Below are 19,562 nucleotides of genomic sequence, written 5' to 3'. Positions count from 1 at the left end.
CTGCTACAAGGCCAAATATTTTTTCAGAGGTAGATGCAGAAAAAAATTATATTCAGTTTGCAACCTGATGGAGGTCTGTATAGATGGATTAATAGAACAAGACCCACACACAGCTAGAAGCCCAATATTTTTTCAGAGGTAGATGCAGAAAAAAATATATTCAGTTTGCAACCTGATGGAGGTCAGTATAGATGGACTAATACAACAAGTCCCACACACAGCTAGAAGCCCAAATATTTTTTCAGAGGTACTGTAGATGCAGATAAAAATTATTTTTAATTTGCAACCTGATGGAGGTCAGTATAGATGGACTAATACAACAAGTCCCACACACAGCTAGAAGCCCAAATATTTTTTCAGAGGTAGATGCAGAAAAAAATATATTCAGTTTGCAACCTGATGGAGGTCAGTATAGATGGACTAATACAACAAGTCCCACACACAGCTAGAAGCCCAAATATTTTTTCAGAGGTACTGTAGATGCAGATAAAAATTATTTTTAATTTGCAACCTGATGGAGGTCAGTATAGATGGACTAATAGAGAAAGTCCGACACACTGCTAGAAGGCCAAATATTTTTTCAGAGCTAGATGCAGAAAAAAATTATATTCAGTTTTCAACCTGATGGAGGTCAGTATAGATGGACTAATAGAACAAGTCCCACACACAGCTAGAAGCCCAAATATTTTTTCAGAGGTAGATGCAGAAAAAAATTATATTCAGTTTGCAACCTGATGGAGGTCAGTATAGATGGACTAATACAACAAGTCCCACACACAGCTAGAAGCCCAAATATTTTTTCAGAGGTAGATGCAGAAAAAAATTATTTTTAATTTGCAACCTGATGGAGGTCAGTATAGATGGACTAATACAACAAGTCCCACACACAGCTAGAAGCCCAAATATTTTTTCAGAGGTACTGTAGATGCAGATACAAATTATTTTTAATTTGCAACCTGATGGAGGTCAGTATAGATGGACTAATAGAGAAAGTCCGACACACTGCTAGAAGGCCAAATATTTTTTCAGAGCTAGATGCAGAAAAAAATTATATTCAGTTTGCAACCTGATGGAGGTCAGTATAGATGGATTAATAGAACAAGACCCACACACAGCTAGAAGCCCAATATTTTTTCAGAGGTAGATGCAGAAAAAAATATATTCATTCAGTTTGCAACCTGATGGAGGTCAGTATAGATGGACTAATAGAACAAGTCCCACACACAGCTAGAAGCCCAAATATTTTTTCAGAGGTACTGTAGATGCAGATAAAAATTAGTTTTAATTTGCAACCTGATGGAGGTCAGTATAGATGGACTAATAGAATGATGCTATGCCCAAAAGATTTTACTTCACTAGGTGCAGTAAAAAAATTGGTATTCTATACACAGGTGGTATATCTTGCAACACAGATAGGCTACTCCACTGACTAACACACTCTGCAATAGGCCAAAAAGGATTAGCTTTGCTAGATTCAGCCAAATGCTGTGAAAAAAACTTGCACAGCACTGGCACAGACCTGCCTGGCAAAAACTGATAGGAACTGATGTAACCTAGTCCTGAAAAGGACTCCAATTACAATTAGTCTTTACTCCCACAATCTATCTATTTAAGAGCACAGACCTCCCTGATAAAAGTCGTAGGAAATGCTGTAACCTAGTCCTTAAAAGGACTGCAATCACAACTATTTCCTACTCCCAAGCTATCTGTATATTTGTGCGAAAATTGGCTTGAAATTAACAAGGTATAGCGCACACAGCAACAGCGGTGCCGTCTAACACGCAGCTGCAGCAGTGAGAAAATGGTGGCGACGGGGAAAATGGCTTGGTCTTATAGGGCAAGGACATGTGACATACACTGCCAATCACACATGCCCTTGCTTGTGTGAAAAAAAGCACTTCGCTCCGTGTGTGCGCTGCTGATAGGCTGACAGATTGCACCTCCCCACTGCAAATGCGGGAAAGAGAAAAAAAAAATGGAGATCTTCATTGTTCCTGCAGAGATCCATCCCCTGCCCCTCCCCCCACCCCGCTGTACACTCAAACTGCGTATTAACATTAATTTTCATCATTACTGAGAAAAAATCCAGTTATGATTTTGGTGCACGAACAGTTATCGAACATAACCTCGAACAGCCGAATTTTTATCAAATTGTTCGTGTTCGCCGAACGGCTCGAACACCGCCCAAAACAGCTCGAATTTGAGATTGGCGAATAGTTCGAGTAGAACAACGCTCATCTCTAATTGTGTGACGAACTTGTCAAGCACTTTCTAAGTGATGCTCAAAATCGCTTGGAAAAGTGCTTGAAAAAACGCATGCGGAAACGCTTCACTCTGCGTTTTTTTTCTGCCAGAGAGAGGCAAAAACGCTTTGTATCAAATCTGCTACATGGGCACATAGCCTTAAAGAGAATCTGTCAGCAGGTTTTTGCTATGTAATCTGAAGATAGCAGGAGATAGAGGCTGAAATCCTGAATTCAGGGATGTGTCACTTGGTGCTGTTTACTAACTGTGAAGGATTTATCACCAGCGACCTGTCCTGTGATAAGCAGGTCACTGCCTATGGACATTGAAAAGACAGAGCCTGGTGTAGGCGGGGTTAGCTTTCTCAGCTCTGCTTCATTCTAAATCTAAAATCTCTGTGTGAGAACGGCTGCACCCATTAAACTCAGTGATACATCGCTGGATTCAGATACTCTTTACCTACATAATGGCTCTCAGATGAGGCACCAAAAACCTGCTGACAGATTCCATTTAAAGCGCACCTGTCAGCAGGATTGTGTTTCGTAAACTACTTACACTGTCAGGTAGGCGACATTACACTGATTAACATGATACCTAGGTTGATGAAATCGGTCCTGTGGTTCTTGTGTAATCTTTACTTTCAGTTTGAAGATAATGATAGGTTAGTGCTTCGGGGCAGCCTGTGGGGGGCGTTCAACATGGTGCTCTGCTTACATATTCATCTGTATGCTCTTATGACAGCTCACTGTGCCTTCACTGACCGGCCTCCTATTTTATATAATGCATCCAGTAGTGCGGGGCCAGGTAGGGTGCATCCAATAGTGCGGGGCCAGGTAGGGTGCATCCAATAGTGCGGGGCCAGGTAGGGTGCATCCAATAGTGCGGGGCCAGGTAGGGTGCATCCAATAGTGCGGGGCCAGGTAGGGTGCATCCAATAGTGCGGGGCCAGGTAGGGTGCATCCAATAGTGCGGGGCCAGGTAGGGTGCATCCAATAGTGCGGGGCCAGGTAGGGTGCATCCAATAGTGCGGGGCCAGGTAGGGTGCATCCAATAGTGCGGGGCCAGGTAGGGTGCATCCAATAGTGCGGGGCCAGGTAGGGTGCATCCAATAGTGCGGGGCCAGGTAGGGTGCATCCAATAGTGCGGGGCCAGGTAGGGTGCATCCAATAGTGCGGGGCCAGGTAGGGTGCATCCAATAGTGCGGGGCCAGGTAGGGTGCATCCAATAGTGCGGGGCCAGGTAGGGTGCATCCAATAGTGCGGGGCCAGGTAGGGTGCATCCAATAGTGCGGGGCCAGGTAGGGTGCATCCAATAGTGCGGGGCCAGGTAGGGTGCATCCAATAGTGCGGGGCCAGGTAGGGTGCATCCAATAGTGCGGGGCCAGGTAGGGTGCATCCAATAGTGCGGGGCCAGGTAGGGTGCATCCAATAGTGCGGGGCCAGGTAGGGTGCATCCAATAGTGCGGGGCCAGGTAGGGTGCATCCAATAGTGCGGGGCCAGGTAGGGTGCATCCAATAGTGCGGGGCCAGGTAGGGTGCATCCAATAGTGCGGGGCCAGGTAGGGTGCATCCAATAGTGCGGGGCCAGGTAGGGTGCATCCAATAGTGCGGGGCCAGGTAGGGTGCATCCAATAGTGCGGGGCCAGGTAGGGTGCATCCAATAGTGCGGGGCCAGGTAGAGTGCATCCAATAGTGCGGGGCCAGGTAGAGTGCATCCAATAGTGCGGGGCCAGGTAGAGTGCATCCAATAGTGCGGGGCCAGGTAGAGTGCATCCAATAGTGCGGGGCCAGGTAGAGTGCATCCAATAGTGCGGGGCCAGGTAGAGTGCATCCAATAGTGCGGGGCCAGGTAGAGTGCATCCAATAGTGCGGGGCCAGGTAGAGTGCATCCAATAGTGCGGGGCCAGGTAGAGTGCATCCAATAGTGCGGGGCCAGGTAGAGTGCATCCAATAGTGCGGGGCCAGGTAGAGTGCATCCAATAGTGCGGGGCCAGGTAGAATGCATCCAATAGTGCGGGGCCAGGTAGAATGCATCCAATAGTGCGGGGCCAGGTAGAATGCATCCAATAGTGCGGGGCCAGGTAGAATGCATCCAATAGTGCGGGGCCAGGTAGAATGCATCCAATAGTGCGGGGCCAGGTAGAATGCATCCAATAGTGCGGGGCCAGGTAGAATGCATCCAATAGTGCGGGGCCAGGTAGAATGCATCCAATAGTGCGGGGCCAGGTAGAATGCATCCAATAGTGCGGGGCCAGGTAGAATGCATCCAGTAGTGCGGGGCCAGGTAGAATGCATCCAGTAGTGCGGGGCCAGGTATAATGCATCCAGTAGTGCGGGGCCAGGTATAATGCATCCAGTAGTGCGGGGCCAGGTATAATGCATCCAGTAGTGCGGGGCCAGGTATAATGCATCCAGTAGTGCGGGGCCAGGTATAATGGATCTAGTAGTGCGGGGCCTGGAATAAAACATCCAGTAGTGCGGGGCCAGGTATAATGCATCCAGTAGTGCGGGGCCAGGTATAATGCATCCAGTAGTGCGGGGCCAGGTATAATGCATCCAGTAGTGCGGGGCCAGGTATAATGCATCCAGTAGTGCGGGGCCAGGTATAATGCATCCAGTAGTGCGGGGCCAGGTATAATGCATCCAGTAGTGCGGGGCCAGGTATAATGCATCCAGTAGTGCGGGGCCAGGTATAATGCATCCAGTAGTGCGGGGCCAGGTATAATGCATCCAGTAGTGCGGGGCCAGGTATAATGCATCCAGTAGTGCGGGGCCAGGTATAATGCATCCAGTAGTGCGGGGCCAGGTATAATGCATCCAGTAGTGCGGGGCCAGGTATAATGCATCCAGTAGTGCGGGGCCAGGTATAATGCATCCAGTAGTGCGGGGCCAGGTATAATGCATCCAGTAGTGCGGGGCCAGGTATAATGCATCCAGTAGTGCGGGGCCAGGTATAATGCATCCAGTAGTGCGGGGCCAGGTATAATGCATCCAGTAGTGCGGGGCCAGGTATAATGCATCCAGTAGTGCGGGGCCAGGTATAATGCATCTAGTAGTGCGGGGCCAGGTATAATGCATCTAGTAGTGCGGGGCCAGGTATAAAGCATCTAGTAGTGCGGGGCCAGGTATAAAGCATCTAGTAGTGCGGGGCCTGGAATAAAGCATCTAGTAGTGCGGGGCTAGGTATAATGCATCTAGTAGTGCGGGGCTAGGTATAATGCATCTAGTAGTGCGGGGCTAGGTATAATGCATCTAGTAGTGCGGGGCTAGGTATAATGCATCTAGTAGTGCGGGGCTAGGTATAATGCATCTAGTAGTGCGGGGCTAGGTATAATGCATCTAGTAGTGCGGGGCTAGGTATAATGCATCTAGTAGTGCGGGGCTAGGTATAATGCATCTAGTAGTGCGGGGCTAGGTATAATGCATCTAGTAGTGCGGGGCTAAGTATAATGCATCTAGTAGTGCGGAGCTAGGTATAATGCATCTAGTAGTGCGGGGCTAGGTATAATGCAAGGCTAGATATAATGCATCTAGTAGTGCGGAGCTAGGTAAAATAGGAGGCAGGTTAGTGAAGGCACAGTGAGCTGTCATAAGAGCATACAGATGAATATGTAAGCAAAGCACCAAGCTGAGCGCCCCCGATAGACTGCCCCGAAGCACAAGCATATCTTTATCTCCAAACTGAAAAGTAAAGATTACACAACAACCATAGGATGGATTTCATCAACCAAGGTATCATTTTAATCAGTGTAATGTCACCCACCTGACAGTGTATGTAATTTACTGTGGACAATTCTGCTGACAGGTGCGCTTTAAAGAGGATATTGGAGCCAAATAGTGCACCTTAGGCCTCATTCAGATGTTCGTGATTTTTCATGTATGCAAAAAAAAATTGTACTGGTGTCCATTAGTGTTTTCGATCCAAGTTTCATCAGAGTTTGGTCAGTGGTGTCATTAGTGTTTTTTTATGAATGGAAAAATAAAAATAAAATGCAAATCTCCTATCCATTGCAATGTAATAATCACAGATGGTACATTGATACCATCCGTGTGCTGTGATTTTCAAGGACCCATATAGACTTGTATGGGCTTTTCATCTGTGATGATAGAAAACGGACTTCTCCATGATTATTTTTTTTGCAGACACATGTGAACAGCCCCATAGACTATAATGGGTACATGTTCTAGCCATGAAAAGAATGAATAGAACACTTACATGAAAAACAGATATTTTCTATCATCTTCACAAGGAGTGAAAAAATTATATATGGAATATCTCAAATGTATCTCCGTGAATCAGAAGTTGTATATACACACAGAAAAGCTATAGGTCAGCTCCACTGACAGAATGGGACCACTCCTAAGGAAAATTACCGCCACAACTGCATCAGAATCCAACAAGTGTCAGCCTCAGGTTTCTGATGTGGATTCTATTTAACGTATACATCTTCACCATGTGGAAATCCTAAACCTCTAAGCCGAGTATTTCAGGAACCTCAGATAAATAAATATTGACCAACGTAGTCCTTCACCTACAGCCCATATAACAGCTAGGAAAATCCAGAGCTGAATAGTGAGAATATCAGAGCAACGTGCATCATATATTACAGCCCAACCACTATATTCTCCACAGGTGAATAAAAACCTGCAGAGCAGCCAGGGCTGTGGAGTCGGAGTCGGTATAAAATAGACAGACTCCAACTCCTAAAATATATAATAAATTCTATGCAGTTTGTGGAGAATATTTTTTCATAAGAATTTGGGAAAGTTATGAAGTGTAGTATAAATGTCTGTCCTATTCCTGATCTAAGGGTCTAGACTTTTAGCTGAGATGAATCTGTGCTACAGTAAATTTATCACTTAAACATGAGCCATGTATGAGGGAGTCGGAGTCATGGAAATTGAGTAGTCGGAGGTTTGGCTTACTGACTCCACAGTCCTGAGAGCAGCGAATATAACATACAAGTAATATAATACAAATTTAAAGGGATTGTCAACTTCCAAATTTTTTTTTAATGACTCAGGTTGAAATACAAAATTAAAAAACTTTCCTCAGCGCTCCTGTTCTAATGCTGCCAAGTCCCCTGCCAATCTCTAGGTCTTTGGGTCTAGGTCCTCTGGGTCTAGAGTCTAGGTCTAGGACATCATGGGAAAGGGACAAGTGATCGCTGCTGCCAAGCAGGAAAGGAGAAAGTGTCAGAAGACGAGTGGCGGGGGGGGGGGGGGGGAAATCAGTGAGAAATCACTGCTTTTGCGTTTTTAAGGTAATCAGAAAATGAGCTATTGCTTAAATAAAATATTTACAGTGCCTTGTGAAAGTATTTGGCCCCCTTGAACTTTTCTACTTTTTGTCACATTTCTGGCTTCAAACGAAGATATAAAATTCTATTTTTTTTTGGGAAGAATCAACAAGAAGTGGGACACAATCGTGAAGTGGAATGAAATTTATTGGATATTTTAAACTTTAATAAATTAAAAACTGAAAAGTGGGGTGTGCAATATTATTCGGTCCCCTTGAGTTAATACTTTGTAGCGCCACCTTTTGCTGCGATTACAGCTGCAACTATTTCAGCTGCGGGATCGGACTACCAGCAGTGCCGAGCTTGCTCAGGAATGGCAGCAGGCTGGTGTGAGTGCTTCTGCACGCACTGTGAGGCGGAGACTCTTTGAGCAAGGGCTGGATTCAAGGAGGGCAGCAAAGAAGCCACTTCTCTCCAGAAAAAACATCAGGGACCGACTGATATTCTGCAAAAGGTACAGGGAGTGGACCGCTGAGGACTGGGGCAAAGTCATTTTCTCTGATGAATCCCCTTTTCGATTGTTTGGGACATCTGGAAAACAGCTTATTCGGAGAAGAAGAGGTGAGCGCTACCACCAGTCTTGTCTCATGCCAACTGTAAAGCATCCTGAAACCATTCATGTGTGGGGTTGCTTCTCAGCCAAGGGAATCGGCTCACTCACAGTCTTGCCTAAAAACACAGCTATGAATATAGAATGGTACCAGAATGTCCTCCAAGAGCATCTTCTCCCAACTGTCCAAGAGCAGTTTGGCACCCAAAAATGCCTTTTCCAGCATGATGGAGCACCTTGCCATAAAGCAAAGGTGATAACTAAATGGCTCATGGAACAAAACATAGAGATTTTGGGTCCATGGCCTGGAAACTCCCCAGATCTTAATCCCATTGAGAACTTGTGGTCAATCATCAAGAGACGGGTGGACAAACAAAAACCAACAAATTCAGGCAAAATGCAAGCATTGATTATGCAAGAATGGACTGCTATCAGTCAGGATTTGGTCCAAAAGTTGACTGAGAGCGTGCCAGGGAGAATTACAGAGGTCTTGAAGAAGAAGGGGCAACACTGCAAATATTGACTTGCTGCATTAACTCATTCTGTCAATATAACCTATTGGTACTCATAATATGATTGCAATTATATTTCTGTATGTGATATAAACATCTGACAAACACTAATAAAAACCAGAGGCCAGCAGATCATGTGAAAATATAATTTTGGTGTCATTCTCAAAACTTTTGGCCATGGCTGTATGTTAAATGTATTTTTCAAGAGGGTGATTATTAATTTTTTTTCATATTATCTATATTAAAAAAAAAATTAAAACAAAACACTCACAAGATCTGGCACTATGGCCACTACAGACCCTATACAAATTACTATTTGGGTGAAATAGGAAATTCCTCCTCATCCAAAGCAATGAAGGGCAAAATCCTCATCACGTCCAGGAAGGGTAGAGACGGGAGCAACTTAGCCCTATTATGCCCTATGGGTCAATATCATACCCTAGATGCCCAGTGACTCTGAAAAAGCTGATTCTGACCTTCTCTGGAGGAGTTTGCTTTTTTCCCCTGTATGCCTTCTTATAATGATTGGGCAACGTCATAAAAAGGGAAAAAGTAAACTCTGATAACACCCCATTAGTTAAAAGAAAATCTGCATATAAACTTCAAAAAAGTTCATATCTCTGCAATGCCATATAGAAGGAAAAAATGGCTCCTCTGCAACTTTTTACTGATATATACAGTTCAAATTAAAAAATATTGTGAAAGGTCTTCTTTAATTCTGAGTTTTATGAAAAATATTGTTTAACGGATCACCCCTTTAATACACTCTCCAGCACCCCTAATCTGACACGCATGTGTAGAAACAGGGCTGATCAGCAGCTTTATTCCATATTAATCAATAGTCTCTATGTGGCTGAGAAGATTTCCAATTCACTAGTCAAAAACATTGAGCAAAAGTGAACGTACAGCCTGAAGGAGACGAGGACAACGTTTTGCTTTGTGGCTATATGCATAACCCCATCATAGCGAGGATGCCCCCAGAGGCAAGTGCCATGCATCCAGATTAACAAGAAACTACACATTATTGGGTCATCCTGCAACATGACTATAAAATAATAATGTCAATAACAACATTCAGTGCCTCAGAAAACGAGTGCACCAGACTGGAGGAATCTGCAGCTCCTCATCCACCCATCATAGGGCAATTAAGGAAAATTCACAAAAATAAGAGCTGGAAAGCAAATGGCAGATAAAGACAGTGTGGTCGCACTGAAGTCTTGCACAGACACAATGATTTACACCTTTTCAGTGAGAATGTCAATGATATCCACGTGCCAAATGTCTCTCCTACTGACCCATAATATGAAATATTTGCCCGACTGGGAAATTTCAGGTGAGATTGATGCATTTGAGGTCATAGAAAATAAATGAAATGTAGCTACAAAAGCAGATATGGTGAGACCTTTCACCACACACCAAGTCCTGTGTCTGAGCTGTGTGATGAGAGTTGCTATGTGCCCCCCTAACATCGTATCCCCCGGAGGTCAGACCTTGGAAATGCAGCAGCTTTATAACACGATGGGCCCGTCCACATATACACAGGGACCAGACATAAACCTCCAGTACATAACGACCTAAAGCTGCACGTACAGGGACTACTAATCACTGATCGGACCGCCCACTGGACTCCTAAGCCAACAATGAGCAGAGAAGCCAATGAATTATTCACAAGTTATTCCGAATGTTTTTGATGCAGATCCTGCCAGGGATCGACGTCAGTGTCCATTTTGGTGGAGTCGGAATAAAATGGATCAACTCCGAAAATATATAATAAATTGAGTACAGTAGTTCAATGCAGTCTGTGGGGAATATTTTTTCATAAGAATTTGGGAAAGTTATGAAATGTCCTATAAATGTCTGCCTTATTCCTGATCTAAGGGTCTAGACTTTTAGCTGAGATGAATCTGTGCTACAGTAAATTTATCACTTAAACATGAGCCATGTACGAAGGAGTCGGAGTCGTGGAAATTGAGGAGTTGGAGGTTTGGCTTACCGACTCCACAGCCGTGGACTCTGCGCATGCGCCGACTCTGGCGCCCTTTTATTGTAGACTCGAAAACATGAAAACTCACGCTGCCGACGCACCACCCACCCAATGATGGCGGCAGCGAGAAATTTCAAAACGGAGACGAATAATCAGTGACATGTAGAAACACAGGAGACAGAAAACAAAGTTAAAAATCCATTTGTTCTTGAGAACGTAGAGGATATTTAACAGGTAAATGGCAGAGTTACAGGGTCCGTCGACTTACAGGAAAGTGAGCGCAAACTGTGTAAAATACATAAAATAAACTCAGCACATTCTCACCCTCCCTGGCTCCAACCCCGGCTCTGGGTGTTTTGGCTGCAGTGGTGACATCACGTCACAGCGAGCATCACCGCTCCAGGCAATCACTGAGCTTGGCGGTTGTGCGGCGAGGGAGGATGACGGGAGGCCGAGCTCGGCGGGCGGGTGTGCGGCGAGGGAGGACGACGGGAGGCAGAGCTCGGCGGGCAGGTGTGCGGCGAGGGAGGGCGACGGGAGGCAGAGCTCGGCGGGCGGGTGAGCGGCGAGGGAGGGCGACGGGAGGCCGAGCTCGGCGGGCAGGTGTGCGGCGAGGGAGGGCGACGGGAGGCCGAGCTCGGCGGGCGGGTGTGCGGCGAGGGAGGGCGACGGGAGGCCGAGCTCGGCGGGCGGGTGTGCGGCGAGGGAGGGCGACGGGAGGCCGAGCTCGGCGGGCGGGTGTGCGGCGAGGGAGGGCGACGGGAGGCCGAGCTCGGCGGGCGGGTGTGCGGCGAGGGAGGGCGACGGGAGGCCGAGCTCGGCGGGCGGGTGTGCGGCGAGGGAGGGCGACGGGAGGCCGAGCTCGGCGGGCGTGCGGCGAGGGAGGCCGAGCTCGGCGGGCGTGCGGCGAGGGAGGCCGAGCTCGGCGGGCGTGCGGCGAGGGAGGCCGAGCTCGGCGGGCGTGCGGCGAGGGAGGCCGAGCTCGGCGGGCGTGCGGCGAGGGAGGCCGAGCTCGGCGGGCGTGCGGCGAGGGAGGCCGAGCTCGGCGGGCGTGCGGCGAGGGAGGCCGAGCTCGGCGGGCGTGCGGCGAGGGAGGCCGAGCTCGGCGGGCGTGCGGCGAGGGAGGCCGAGCTCGGCGGGCGTGCGGCGAGGGAGGCCGAGCTCGGCGGGCGTGCGGCGAGGGAGGCCGAGCTCGGCGGGCGTGCGGCGAGGGAGGCCGAGCTCGGCGGGCGTGCGGCGAGGGAGGCCGAGCTCGGCGGGCGTGCGGCGAGGGAGGCCGAGCTCGGCGGGCGTGCGGCGAGGGAGGCCGAGCTCGGCGGGCGTGCGGCGAGGGAGGACGAGCTCGGCGGGCGTGCGGCGAGGGAGGACGACCTCGGTGATTGAGTAGCTGTGATGTGCACTGCCGCCAAAACACGGGGACAGAGGTGGGCATCAGGGGTTGAGCCCAGGGAAGGTGAGAACCTGCGGAGTCTATTATGTTGCACTTTGGGGCACTCTCCTGACAGTGGACAGCCCCTTTAAGCCTTTCTGACTGGAGACATCCCCATTACAGCTGTTCCAGGGTCGGTGCTCACCTTGAGCCGTTTCACCACCTCGTCGTTGCTGATCTTGTCGGTGATCTCCTTCACCCCCGGGGGGTAGACGATCTTGCCGTCCGGGGCTTTCTGCGGGGCAGGGAACTCCATGATGTCGGTGCTGCACGGTCCTCTAGCGGCCTCTATGGGTCAGAAAACAAAACGTCACCTCCGTGTACAGAGCCGGAGACAAAAACAGCCCCATACACGGCGCTCTGCCCGGTCATAGGAGCCCGGACGGGCGGGGGCGGCACCGGGAGACCCCAGAGGAGGCCGCAGCCCGGGTGTGAGCGGGACAGGGCCGGAGGGGCAGGCGGGGAAGTAATAGCTACTTTTACCCGGTAGCCATTGAATGAGAGGCCGGAAAGAGTCAGTGACCGCCCCGGGCCCCACACTCCGCTCCCGGCCGGGCGGCCGCCGAGTACAAGGCCCCCGCCGCCGCAGCAGCAGAACGTGAGCCGGGCCCGCTGCAGGCTTACCTCCGGAGGACAGCAGGCTCCCCCCGCATGTATCCGGCGCCCAGTGTGTCGGGGCGGCTCTCACACAGGAGGAGGAGTGTACGAGGGGAAGGCCTCTAGCGTGCACCTCGCTTCCTGTCCGCAGCGGCCTGGCTCACACACAAGGATCACCTAGCGCCAATCCGCTGCCGGACACGTGACCCGCAACGGGCTCCACAGCGGCACCGCCGGCCTCGGGTACGGCGGACACACGCGCAGGCTCCGCCGCCACCACACTCCCTCACACGCTGCTGCTGCCGACACCGGGGCTCGCAATGGCGCACAGCGACCTCTAGTGGTTGGCGCCAAAACCCTGGAGACCAACTAGGAAACTGAGAACGAAAGTGTGACCCCTGCTATCCCGGCACCTGGGAGAGGGGTCAAGGGTGTGAGCACCGGGGAGAGGGGTCAAGGGTGTGGGCACCGGGGACTGCGGCATGGGGAGAAGGGTGCGGGCACCGGGGATAGCTTCACGGGGAGAAGGGTGCGGGCACCGGGGATAGCGGCACGGGGAGAAGGGTGCGGGCACCAGGGACAGCGGCACGGGGAGAAGGGTGCGGGCACCGGGGACAGCGGCACGGGGAGAAGGGTGCGGGCACCGGGGATAGCTTCACGGGGAGAAGGGTGCGGGGACAGCGGCACAGGGAGAAGGGTGCGGGCACCGGGGACAGCGGCACGGGGAGAAGGGTGCAGGCACCGGGGATAGCTTCACAGGGAGAAGGGTGCGGGCACCGGGGACAGCGGCACGGGGAGAAGGGTGCGGGGACAGCGGCACGGGGAGAAGGGTGCGGGCACCGGGGATAGCTTCACGGGGAGAAGGGTGCGGGTACCGGTGACAGCGGCATGGGGAGAAGGGTGCGGGCACCGGTGACAGCGGCACGGGGAAAAGGGTGCGGGCATCGGGGATAGCTTCACGGAGAGAAGGGTGCGGGCACCTGGGACAGCGGCACGGGGAGAAGGGTGCGGGCACCGGGGATAGCTTCACGGGGAGAAGGGTGCGGGCACCGGGGACAGCGTCACGGGGAGAAGGGTGTGGGAACCGGGGACAGCGACACGGGGAGAAGGGTGCGGGCACCGGGGATAGCGGCACGGGGAAAAGGGTGCGGGCACCGGGGATAGCGGCACGGGGAAAAGGGTGCGGGCACCGGGGACAGCGGCACGGGGAGAAGGGTGCGGGCACCGGGGACAGCAGCACGGGGAGAAGGGTGCGGGCACCGGGGATAGCTTCACGGGGAGAAGGGTGCGGGGACAGCGGCCAGGGAGAAGGGTGCGGGCACCGGGGACAGCGGCACGGGGAGAAGGGTGCAGGCACCGGGGATAGCTTCACGGGGAGAAGGGTGCGGGCACCGGGGACAGCGTCACGGGGAGAAGGGTGTGGGAACCGGGGACAGCGACACGGGGAGAAGGGTGCGGGCACCGGGGACAGCGGCACGGGGAGAAGGGTGCGGGCACCGTGGACAGCGGCACGGGGAGAAGGGTGCGGGCACCGGGGATAGCTTCACGGGGAGAAGGGTGCGGGCACCGGGGACAGCGGCACGGGGAGAAGGGTGCGGGCACCGGGGATAGCTTCACGGGGAGAAGGGTGCGGGTACCGGTGACAGCGGCATGGGGAGAAGGGTGCGGGCACCGGTGACAGCGGCACGGGGAAAAGGGTGCGGGCACCGGGGATAGCTTCACGGAGAGAAGGGTGCGGGCACCAGGGACAGCGGCACGGGGAGAAGGGTGTGGGCACCGGGGATAGCTTCACGGGGAGAAGGGTGCGGGCACCGGGGACAGCGGCACGGGGAGAAGGGTGTGGGAACCGGGGACAGCGACACGGGGAGAAGGGTGTGGGCATCGGGGACAGCGGCACGGGGAGAAGGGTGTGGGCACCGGGGACAGCGGCATGGGGAGAAGGGTGTGGGCATCGGGGCTAGCGGCATGGGGAGAAGGGTGTGGGCACAGGTGAAGGATGTGGGCACCAGGGACAGCGGCACGGGGAGAAGGGTGTGGGCACCGGGGGCAGAGGTTAAAGGGTCTAAGCACCGGGGACAACAATACGAGGAGAAGAGTGCGGGCACTGAGGACAGCGGCACGGGAAGAAGGGTGCGGGGACAGCGGCACAGGGAGAAGGATGTGGGCACCAGGGACAGCGGCACGGGGAGAATGGTGTAGGCACCAGGGACAGCGGCAGAGGTTAAAGGATCTAAGCACGGGGAGAAGAGTGCAGGGACAGCGGCACAGGGAGAAGGATGCGGGCACCAGGGACAGCGGCACGGGGAGAAGGGCGTGGGCACCGAGGCCAGCGGCAGAGGTTTAAGGGTCTAAGCACGGGGGATAACAGCACGGGGAAAAGAGTACAGGGAGAAGGGTGCGGGCATCGGGGACAGCGGCACGGGGAGAAGGGTGTGGACACCAGGGACAGCGGCACAGGGAGAAGGATGTGGGCACAAGGGACAGCAGCACGGGGAGAAGGGTGTGGGCACCAGGGACAGCGGCACGGGGAGATGGGTGCAGGCACCGGGGATAGCTTCACGGGGACAATGGCAGAGGGAAAATGGTGTGGGCATTGGGGCCAAGGGCATGGGGAGATGGGTGCGGACACCAGTGTCAATGGCAGAGGGAAAAGGGTGCGGGCATCAGGGACAATGGCATGGGGAGAAGGGTCCGGGGACAACGGCAGAGGGAAAGGGTGTGGGCATCAGGGATAACGGCGAGAAGGGTGCAGGCACCAGGGAGAAGATTCCGGGGACAACGGCAGAGGGAAAAGGATGCGGGCATCGTGGAGAAAGATGCTGCAGGCACCAGGGACAGCCGCACGGGAAGAGGGATCCGGTGATGCAGCAGGTACATTAGGGAGATGATGTGCGATCTTCTCCATTCCCTGTGTAAGAATGGGCATGTATCAGCATGCAAAAGAAAAATTGAAAATAACCTTTTTATTTAAAAGTCCTATATTGGAAAAATAAGGCATATTTGGCACTGTCACGTCTGTAATGACCCGAGCTATGAAACTAACTCTTCACTTAGAGCTCATAGTGAATGCCATAAAAAAGCCAGACTACATAACTACCCAAACTATAAAATGAGCATGCTATTTTTCGCCACACCACATTGATGCAGTAATTGATGCAAAAGGAGCCCCGACCAAGTATTGAGTGCATTTACTGAACATACATTTCAGTAGGCCAACATTTTGGATTTTAAAAACATTTTTTCAAGCAGTTGTTATAAATTATTCTAATTTACTGAGATAATGACATGTGTTTTCATTGTAATCCATAATCATCAACATTAACAGAAATAAACACTTGAAATAGATCACTCTGTGTGTAATGACTCTATATAATGAGTTTCACTTTTTGTATTGAAGAACTGAAATAAATTAACTTTTTGATGATATTCTAATTTAGTGAGATGCACCTGTATGTGTGTATATATATGTATATATATTATGATGATTTTTATTTCTGTGTAAATATATATATATATAGAGTCATTCCATGTCAAGTGGACCAGTCGTCCCCACTCGACCATCTCCGATTTTGCTGAAAATTTATAAGGATGTACATGTATGTTTGAAAAGAGGTTCTGTAAATTTTTAGGGCCAGATCTCAAATACATTGGGCACTGTTGACCTTTCACTGGAGGTTCCACCAAGCCTGCGGCTTCAGCTAAGAGGATTTTGCAAACTTTGGCACATAGCTATTAGAGTTCTATACTGGCTATGATGCTGAAATTTGGCATACTAGCTCAACTTTTGCTGCTAAACACGATAAAATTATTACCGGCTATGACAAAACAATATTTCGGCCGCAATTTTGTGTCAAAGTAGCTTGTAAAACGCGTCGCATAAAATTTATGCCAAACTTTGCCCATATATAACTGAAGACCAAAAACCAATAGTAACTGGTGCTTTGCCCTGTACACCAAACATCTACATGACTTTGCATTGCTGCAATATCACGGTCAAACCATATGTATTTGTGGAAATATTCACACCCACATATGATGAAAAACTTAAAAAAATTTTTTTTTTACCTATTTTTAGGTCAAATTTCTCAAAAAGGGTACCCCTAAAATATATTAATTCTGATATTATTAGAAAGCGCACATTTTTCTCTACAAGGATCATTGTTTGTTTTTTTTGGAGTCTCTCAGTTTAAGAAAAGAAAAATGCCACTGAACATGGTGTTATTTATGCGCGTAATGCATTGATTTTGTGTTTGGTTTTCAGATTCTTATCACATGTTACAGAGTTGTATTGTTGCTAGCAATGTCTATTATAATCAAAAACCTATAAACCTTTTTATTTATGAAAAGTTATTGACTATTGTTACATTTTAATGCATATATTTATTTTTTAGCGATGGAGAATGAAATTGATGAAGAATCGGCCCAGTGCTCGATCGGCCTTGCGAACAATTGGAAGTGCTACTTTAAGACATTCACCCATAGCAAGGATGAGTTGAAATTGTTTACAAGCTTTGGATTGGATAAACAGAAATTGCTGCTTCGACAAGTGGGACTAAATTTTGACGAACATTCACAAATCTGTTTACACCATGAAGCTTCATTCTTGACCAAATATGACCAAAAGTGAAACTTTTTTCCTGTGAAATATGTTAAGGAACATCCTTTCCAGGGAAAAGACTTGTGTATAAGTTAAAATAAATGACCAAAAACAAAAATACTCCTCCACACCTTCGGCTATGTTCACAAGTAGCATTTTTTATGCGTTTTTGCACTTTTGTATTGCTTTCAACTATGACAAATGCATTCACCGGGAAATGTCATTTTAACATTTTACAACCTTATCTGGCCATGTGCTGTGTGACACATGCATAGAGTGCTGAAAAGACATGGGAACAGCATGGGGAAGACCCCTGGAAGCATCTCTGACTCCCAGGTCACTGTCTAAAAGTGTGCCCATCATAAGTGATCCTTGCCGCATCAGAAGATGCAGACTTGCAACTATTCCCATGCAAGTTCTAGTCCCAGGGCAGTGTTCAATTGTACCTCCCCCATTCCTTGCAATACAAGCGCAAGTATGCAGCCTGCCACCCACCCACCCCCAGGCTGCAATACCATACTGCTTGCTTGCTTGAACTTGAAATTGGGCCTTTTAGGCATGTGGAGGCGGAAGCTGGCCACCACGTCATGGCTGTGTTGGCGGCCTGGAATCCATACTCAGTCCCCCGGTGGCCGGGGGTCCATACTCGGTCCCCAGCCGCCCCGCGGCCGGGTGTCCACACACGGTCCCCAGCCGCCCCTATTTCTCCTTGGAACATCCCCCCACACACTTTTCTTAGCCCGGCCTGCTTTAGGCAGCATTGGACGAGCCCACCAGAGAACCAGACTCCTCCGGTGGGCCCTGACTTCTCCATCGGTGGAGTTGAGAGTGCCAAGGTGAGGAGCATGATGATGATGACAGAAGTTAGCATCTGCTATGTTTTCTTTTAATGCAAGTGTAAGTGTGCAGCCTGCCACCCACCCACCCACCCCCAGACTGCAATTCCATACTGCTAGCTTGCACTTGAAATGGGGCCTTTTAGTTTGGAGGAGGCCGAAGCTGGCCACTACCTCATGGCTGCTTCGGCAGCGAAGTATCCATACTCAGTCCCCAGCCGCCCCTATTTGTCCTGGTGTGCCTTATACATAAGATTAAGCGCGTATACCAAAACATTACCTGTGCCCTCCCCAGTGCATTTAGTGGGAAGGAGAGACTATTCCGCTGTAGTGTGTGCATGCCAAACCACTGTTCATGGTACATGCGAAGATGCCTCCCACCTTGCACCTGTCGTTGCAGACTTGCAACTATCCCCATTCAAGTCCTTGTCCCAGGGCAGTGTTCAATTGTACCTCTCCCATTCCTTGCAATGCAAGCGCAAGTATGCAGCCTGCCACTCACCCACCCACAGGCTGCAATACCATACTGCTTGCTTGCTTGCACTTTAAATTGGGCCTTTTAGGCATGTGGAGGCGGAATCTGGCCACCACGCCATGGCTGTGTCGGCGGCCTGGTATCCATACTCAGTCCCCAGCCGCCTGGTGGCCAGGTGTCCCCGCTTGCTCCCCAGCCTCCAGGGGGTGGCCGGGTGTCCATACTCGGTCCCCAGCCACCCCTATTTGTCCCGGTAACCTTTCCCACACTTTTCTTAGCCTGGCCTGCTTTAGGGCAGCATTGGCTGAGCCCAGCGGACTATCAGACTCCTCCGGTGGACCCTGGCTTCTCCATCAGGGTAGTTGAGAGTGCCAAGGTGAGGAGCATGATGAGGATGATAGAAATTAGCATCTGCTTTGTTTTGTTGTAATGTAAGTGCATGTATGTAGTAGCGGCTAGGCCTGAGGTGGTCAGCGTTTTGGCGCATATCCTACCTCCTCCGAGGATTGCTGGGTGTTTTCCTGCTACTATCCAAGTTCTATGACTCCCGTTAAAACAAAGCTTCAGGTGATAAATGATGGATGAGGTAGTGGCAAAGGAGAAAGAGCAGGAGGAACAGGGACCATTCAAATCAATATCAGGCTAGTCAACCAGATATGTCTTGAAGGATATGTTTCTGTAACAAAAGGAGCGGTTCGGCTACACAGTTATAGGGCATACAGTGAGTGCAATGCCTACCAAAAATTTCGAAGCACTCCAATGCCCCTTGGAAATGACATGGAGGTCAGAGGGCGTTAACTAAACCTTTTTTTCCATTTATAGCAACTGGGTCTTCTGTGCACTGTTGGCCTAAGCAGTGAATGGAAGGCTTTCCAAAAATTATGAGGAACTGCAATGCCCCTTACAAGAGCCATGTGTGGCACCCCAGGGGTCTGGTCACCACAGTAATAGAGATATTACGTCGGAGAGCAAGTGGGAGGTTTCCTGGTCAGGATCCCTTAAACATGCAACATCCTCCTGCCCCAGTCCTGGGAGGGGA

General features: G+C 50.4%; 1 protein-coding gene across 4 annotated transcripts in view; it reads right to left on the bottom strand.

Moving 5' to 3' along the window:
• PDS5A (PDS5 cohesin associated factor A) overlaps nucleotides 1–12,963 on the bottom strand; it is a 134,953-nt gene extending 121,990 nt beyond the window's left edge. For 3 of the 4 annotated variants that reach the window (XM_073645828.1, XM_073645835.1, XM_073645817.1), the window contains exons 1-2: nucleotides 12,643–12,963; nucleotides 12,164–12,306 (exon numbers count right to left, since the gene is read on the bottom strand). In XM_073645828.1, coding sequence (XP_073501929.1) covers nucleotides 12,164–12,274 — 111 coding nt within the window. In that variant the 5' untranslated portion in view covers nucleotides 12,275–12,306; nucleotides 12,643–12,963. The other variant, XM_073645822.1, reaches the window with a different exon arrangement.
• Between the last annotated feature and the right edge of the window lie 6,599 nt (nucleotides 12,964–19,562).

Source organism: Phyllobates terribilis, unplaced genomic scaffold, assembly GCF_046119375.1.
Source record: "Phyllobates terribilis strain yellow unplaced genomic scaffold, ASM4611937v1 Scaffold_1__5_contigs__length_1240528914, whole genome shotgun sequence".
Taxonomy (NCBI): Eukaryota; Metazoa; Chordata; class Amphibia; order Anura; family Dendrobatidae; genus Phyllobates; species Phyllobates terribilis.
The sequence above is the reverse complement of the archived record's forward strand: the minus strand, read 5'-3'. Positions and strand labels throughout refer to the sequence as shown.